Source organism: Arachis duranensis, chromosome 2, assembly GCF_000817695.3.
Source record: "Arachis duranensis cultivar V14167 chromosome 2, aradu.V14167.gnm2.J7QH, whole genome shotgun sequence".
In the NCBI taxonomy this organism is placed as follows: Eukaryota; Viridiplantae; Streptophyta; class Magnoliopsida; order Fabales; family Fabaceae; genus Arachis; species Arachis duranensis.
The window spans coordinates 1,486,122-1,492,912 of record NC_029773.3 but is presented as its reverse complement, the minus strand read 5'-3'; the positions used below and the strand labels follow the sequence as shown (position 1 = coordinate 1,492,912).

Here is a 6,791-nt window from a genome sequence, read left to right as displayed (position 1 = left end):
TAAATATGATTGATAACAAACTTGGAAGTTAGCATTTTATGTTTAGTTGGTTATTTTTGTTATTTGACTTTTGAGTTTGTATTTGAATGAGATCATAACATTCTAGTTTATATAGTACTTTTAATTTGGATGATATTTTAAAGTTTATATTAAACTATAATTATGTTTTAATGTGTTTATTTATATTTTATTTATTATTTTATTATAAAACGGTTTTTTCGGTTCAACCACGATCAAACCGGTTGAACTTATGGTTTTCAAAACCTTGGTTATTAATATAAAAACACTTTCATAATGAATAATTTTCATTAAATTTATCATACCCGTGCACGGAACAATTCACTAGTCCTGAATGAAAAGTTAGAAGAATAATTTTATGTGATTATTGGATCAAAATAAAGTTGTTAAGACTTAAGATCATATGAGGAATTAAAGAGCCACGTAACACAATGACATTAATAATAATACCCCATACCCATAACCTAAATCACCCATGCACCCACCCTATTCTCTCTTCCTGAAACCAAGTTGGATTGCCCCAAAAAAGATAAGACAAAAATAAAAGAGAGAGAAAGAAAAAACATGAAAGAGTAATTATATATATTATCAACTAGTGACCAGGAAATTAAAAATGAAGTGTTAGAGTATAATTAAGATCAATTAATATTATTTAGTATATCTGAATATTTATTATAAAATATTATATTTTTATTAAATAATTTTAAATAATACTAATTGATCTTAATTATACTCTAATAAAAATGTGAGAAGATCAATAAAATTTATTATTTTTTTATCAATATTTAACCAATAATATTTAAAAGTATGTTATTAGATTATTAAATTAAATTAATTACACTGATGATTAAAAGTGCTAACCAAAAATAATAAATTCTAGTAGTTGTTGAATTTTTCTCAATTAAAAATATCATTATATATATTAAAATTTTAAATGTTATAAATATATTTTGGACAAATTTAATTTGTCTTTGACAAAAAATATTTAACAAATTGTTTTTTTGGTCTTTTAGAATATAATAAAACTCTACATTAAAGCAAAATACTTAATCAAATCTAACTAAGTTGTTATAACAACTTTTTAAATTACGCTCCTCCTCTTCCTCCTTCCAAATTCGCGCATGCGTGTTCTTCTGCTCTAATGTTGCGTCTTATTTTTTTCTTTTTCGTTATCTCATCACCAATAACACTAACATTTTGCAAACATCTTTATTAGTTTTGATTTTCTCCATTACCATCATTAAATAATTTCGGTTCATTTGTGTGTTAATTGAGTTTTACTTGATACTGCTGATAAATATTAACCAAATTTTTTATTTCTTAAGTAATTTAGATTTATTTCTTAGTTTAATTGGGGTTCATTTGAATCCAGAAATGAATTCGATATGTTTTTTTAATGATTGAGTCTTTTTGACTATTTGTTTAAATCTGAACTAATTTTAGTACATTTATGTGCTAATTGAGGTTCACTTGATGCTGCTCATAAGTATTGACTAAATTTTTTATTCATTAAGTAATTTCGGTTCATTTCTTAGTTTTAATTGAGGTACATTTGGATTCAGAAATGAATTTGATGTGTTTTTATTGATGATTGAGTTTTTTTAACTATTTGTTCAAATCTAAACTAATTGAATGGAATCTAATGCAATTGAATAAAGTGATAATGAATAATTTCATTCTTCTTTGCTAAAAAATTTGGTCAATACTTATCAACAGCCTCAAGTAAACATCAATTAACACAAACATATCGAATTCATTTCTGGATCCAAATAAACTAAGAAATGAATCGAAATTACTTAAGGAATAAAAAATTTAGTCAATATTTATTACAGCATTAGATGAACCTCAATTAACACATAAATGAACCAAAATTAATTCACAAATGAACCGAAATAAACTAAAATATGAACCAAAATTATTTAATGATGGCACCCGAGAAAATCAGAACTAATAAAGATGTTAGCAAAATATTGGTATTGTTGGTGATGACAATAACAAAAAAGAAGAAGAAGGAGGGAAGAAGAAGAACCTACATGTTTGAAAGGAGGAGAAGGAGGAGAAAGAGAAGAAAAATGAGAAGACGAAGATGAAGAATGATATGTTTTGTGTTATTGAAATGCGCGTATGTATACACTGGTGCGATGAAAGTGATTTTTGTTGAATTTAGACTAACTTAATTGGATTTGATTGCTAAAAACACTTAGATGTGCGTAGCTGAACGGTTTAGAATATCAGACAAATTAATTTCTAAAAGATAAATGAAAAAGTTATTCCTTTAATTTTTAAAAAAATTTTAAAAGTATAAATCTTCAATCATATGTTTTAGAAATCAAAGCCTAATTTATTACTCTTTTATAAATGTTAAAGACTAATTATTGTTTTATTTACTATAATTTTTAAATATTTTTAATATATTAAGTATATTAAAAATTTTAAAATTTCTATTATTATATTTTTTAAAGGAAAAGTATAGAGTATTAACATATTATTTGCTAATTTATTGTCAATAATGATTAATTATTATATTTTAAACACATATAAAGAAACATATCTAAAAAATATATTATAAAGACACTTCTATTAAATATAATTATAAAAAAGATATTTTTATTAGATACATCTATAAAGACACTTTTTATTAAATACAGTTATAAATAAGAGTTGGCAGATGTTGGCAGAAATGTTATTGGTAACGTAGTAGGATTGTTTTTTAAAATATACCTTTACGACAACATATAAATTCTTTTTCAAAAGCAATGACACGATTGAAAGAAAGAAAATGAGGTCCCACGCATGCAACTCCATTATCAGCTTAATACATGTCATCTAATAATCTTTCTTGAATCCTCATCGTAATCTCATCACTTCTTTCCATTTCTATAAAAATCTCTCAAATTTTGAAGAATTGAACCAAACTTAACTAACATAAACATGGCTGAAGTAGTGAGGAACAAGAGGGTTGTTCTGAGGAACTATGTCACTGGTTTCCCCAAAGAATCAGACATGGAAATTCTGGAAGGAACCATAACTTTGAAGGTTCCAGAAGGTTCCAAGGAGGTGCTGCTCAAGAACCTCTACTTGTCATGTGATCCTTTCATGAGGAATCTCATGAACAAGCCCCAAGGCACCGATACCAGCAGTGGCCTTACCTATACTTCTGGATCTGTAAGTAGAAATGAACTTCTGAAATTCTTGATCGATTTTAAAACCTTAATAAATATGTTTAGGGAACTGGTTAATATTTTAAAAAATATGAGTTTTAACTTGCTATCAAAAGTGTGAAAGTGAAGGCACTTGAGCATTGAAAATAAATACTAATACTTCCGTTCTTAATTAACTAACCACTTCTCTCTTTGATCCTGAAAAATCAATATACATGGACATTACATTGACTTGTACATTTTTTTTTTCAAAATAAAAAGTGAAGTGAACAATTAACTAAAAATGGAGGTAGCACATTTTGGCCATGTATATTCAGTTATGAAAATACTATATGCACACCAAATTAGTCACTATGTATTTGTGTATAAATACATGAATTGTCTAACTCATTTTCAATGTTTATTTTGTATTTCAATGTGTATTCTATAAAAGGTGGCTGATTCAGTGACCACTTAGTGTGGTGGATTCTGCTATTACTATCAGTTGCAATGTTGATTTGTGTGCAATTTGCAGGCAATAGGTGGGTTTGGTGTGTCCAAGGTGATAGATTCTGGAAGCCCAGATTATAAGTATGGGGATTTAGTATGGGGGCTTACTAAATGGGAGGAGTACAGCTTGGTCCCTTCATCTCAAATAATTTCCAAAATTCAGCACACTGATGGTGTTCCACTTTCTTACTATACTGGAATTCTTGGTATGTATTGAAAAATTCAATCTAACTTTGATTTTGAATGAATCATATGCTTGATTACTGACATGAACTGAAGCTTGAAACTTATGAAATTTTCATCCGGTATTAAAATAATCTATTGTCTTGGTGGCTGTTTGTAGCCCATTCATATTCCAATCTCAATTTTGGTTAAGGTGAAGGCAATAACACTTTTAGTTTTCCTTCTTTCTTCTTTCCTTTTTCTTTTTGGCACTTCATTTTGGAGGTGAACATATATTATATAACATTTTGAGTTGAGTTAGGTTCACTCAATTATTGTATAGTTGAAATCTTACTGCTTTTATATGTCTGTTTAGTACTATTTATGATTTATGATAGTGTACATATATTTTAATTTTTTTGGCTAGAGATTTGGTTTCGGCAGATTGAATGTTGAGAAATCATGAATGCAATCTTCTGTGTTTGTTGTTAAGTGATTATTTCTCAACTATGAATTTTTCACATGATTGTAAATTTGCTTTTGACAATCATGTATCACTAACATTCTATTATTTATAGAAAAATTATGTTACTGGTAGCTAAATTCTCTTTTGCTGCCACATTTTTTCTTTTCATTTTTTTTTCTTCATAAAAATCATTGCTTTGTAGTTTTAATATTAGAGTATTAGACACCTTCATTGTTTTACAATGATTTAATGCAGGCATGCCTGGAGTGACTGCTTATGCAGGTCTCTTTGAAGTAGGCTCTCTCCAAAAAGGGGAGAGAGTTTTCGTTTCGGCTGCTTCCGGCGCAGTCGGCCAACTTGTCGGACAATTCGCTAAACTTACAGATTGTTATGTTGTGGGAAGTGCTGGAAGTAAAGACAAGGTATTGCTTTAATTATTGCATTTATATCTGATTAAAGGAAAAATTGAGCCTAAAAATATCAATTAAGTATGCTTTTGTCTTGATATATGTTAATTAGGAATAAGCTAAGGTTCTGTCATTATAAATGATTTGGATAACTAGCCTAACTTGTAAGGAGTTTTTGTTTCATTTGTTTACCTAGTAAAAGTAAACTTCCCCCTCAAATTTATGTCTGTTACTAATTGATATCAGGTGGATCTGTTAAAGAATAAATTTGGATTTGATGAAGGTTTTAACTATAAAGAAGAGCCTGACCTCAATGCAGCTTTGAAGAGGTGAGTTCATAACAACTTTAGAAAGTTAAATTTTAGTTTAATTATATTTAAAACCATGGAAAGGGAGTTTTAGACCGTGTAACCTCAACATCATGGGTTCAAGCCGTGTAGAGAAAAGTAAATTAAGTACGTAAAACATGAAATCGTAACACACTTAGTACAAATCTTATCAAATCTATTGACTCGTTTAAAATCGTAATATCAAAAAATTTTAAGAGTTAAATCGAAATTCTAGCTACTGATACGATTATGGGGTCAGGTATTTTCCGGAAGGCATTGATGTTTACTTTGAGAATGTGGGAGGAAAGACGCTTGATGCGGTGCTCCTCAACATGAGAGTCCAGGGTCGCATACCGGCTTGTGGAATGATATCGCAGTATAATCTAACTCAACCGGAAGGTGTAACGAATTTGGCTAACATTGTATATAAGAAGATTCGTATGCAGGGTTTTCATTTCTTCGATTATGTTAACCTGTATCCAAAATTCTTGGAGTTTGTCCTCTCTCATCTCAAAGAAGGGAAGATTGTTTATGTGGAAGACATAGCTGAAGGTCTTGAGAACGGCCCTGCAGCCTTGGTTGGCCTTTTTAGCGGTCGCAATTTCGGAAAACAAGTGCTTCTTGTTGCTCCTGAATAAAAACATATGCTTAACACAGATGGTTTAAAGATAGAGGAATATTAGTGGGTCATCAGAATTTATTATTTTTGGCTATCAATTAGCCATCAATGTTTAAAGGTATATGATAAAATATGTTGTTAGATTATTAGACTAAAAAAATTAAATTAATAGCTAAATGAGAATAAAAAATAATAAATTCTGATAGTGTCCTTATATTTCTCTTGAATATAGACATATGCTTGTTTTTAAGTTTTTTCTCTTTTTGGTGGATGATGGAGTGTAACAAAATTTGTATTGCATTTGCACTCGCCCTCCTCAGCTATGTAGTAATGTACTATGAATTGTGTGGACTCTTATATAGTAATGTCATAATGTGCTATGTCATGGTTCGACTTTTGACATTTGTTTAAGCGGATAAGTGAATTAATCATTTGATTAATTTAAATTAGTTGCTTTGGTTATTGTATTGTGAAGAGTGGAATTTGATTTTTCCAAGTTATTAGCTTTATATTCTTTTTTTTTTTTTGGTGACTAGCTTTATATTCTTTTTTATGAGTGAGTTATACTGTCTTTTATATTTATTGTATACCCGACAAAATAAATTATCTATATGTAATCAATATATTATTCTACATTTTTTGCTCTTATTTAAAATTTATTATATTTTTTAATAAAATTTGTACGGTAGGTCGGGTACCGGACGGTTCGTGGAAGTCTCGAGTTTGAGTGTGGGATTCCGCCTGGGAGCGAGGGTAGGAGCGGCCGACTTCCCGAGAACTTCGAGCGGAGTGGGGGGTCACCTGCAAAGACATTCTGACGCCAAAGTCAGGAGAGTGTATAGGTGATGTGTGAGCAGAGTAACGGTGACGTATCTTGGGGGAGGGGTAAGTCCCTCCCCATATATACCCTGTCAGGAGTGGGTTCTGCAAGGACAGACCTACTTTTCTCAAAGTTTCCTAATACAGCTATAGTGGTGAGCTGTAGAGGGACGTGTGTTCAGGTTGGCTCCCGGGCGTCCCATGCTCGTCTGTCGGGCCGTACGGGTCGGGTGCTTTGTGGGTGGGATCGGCCAGCGTGCCTCTTGGGCTGGGTCTTTACAGAATTAATTTTATTACGTTAAAACCATGGTTCTGTATTAT

At 30.3% G+C, this 6,791-nt stretch overlaps 1 protein-coding gene across 1 annotated transcript; it reads left to right on the top strand.

Annotated features, from left to right (window-relative positions):
- Positions 1-2,792: 2,792 nt before the first annotated feature.
- On the top strand, positions 2,793-6,113 carry LOC107472703 (2-alkenal reductase (NADP(+)-dependent)). Its single transcript, XM_016092209.3, has 5 exons — positions 2,793-3,183; positions 3,694-3,874; positions 4,552-4,718; positions 4,950-5,032; positions 5,292-6,113. Exons 1-5 carry the CDS (start codon positions 2,950-2,952, stop codon positions 5,668-5,670), a joined length of 1,044 nt encoding a protein of 347 aa, XP_015947695.1. The 5' UTR covers positions 2,793-2,949; the 3' UTR covers positions 5,671-6,113.
- Positions 6,114-6,791: the final 678 nt, after the last annotated feature.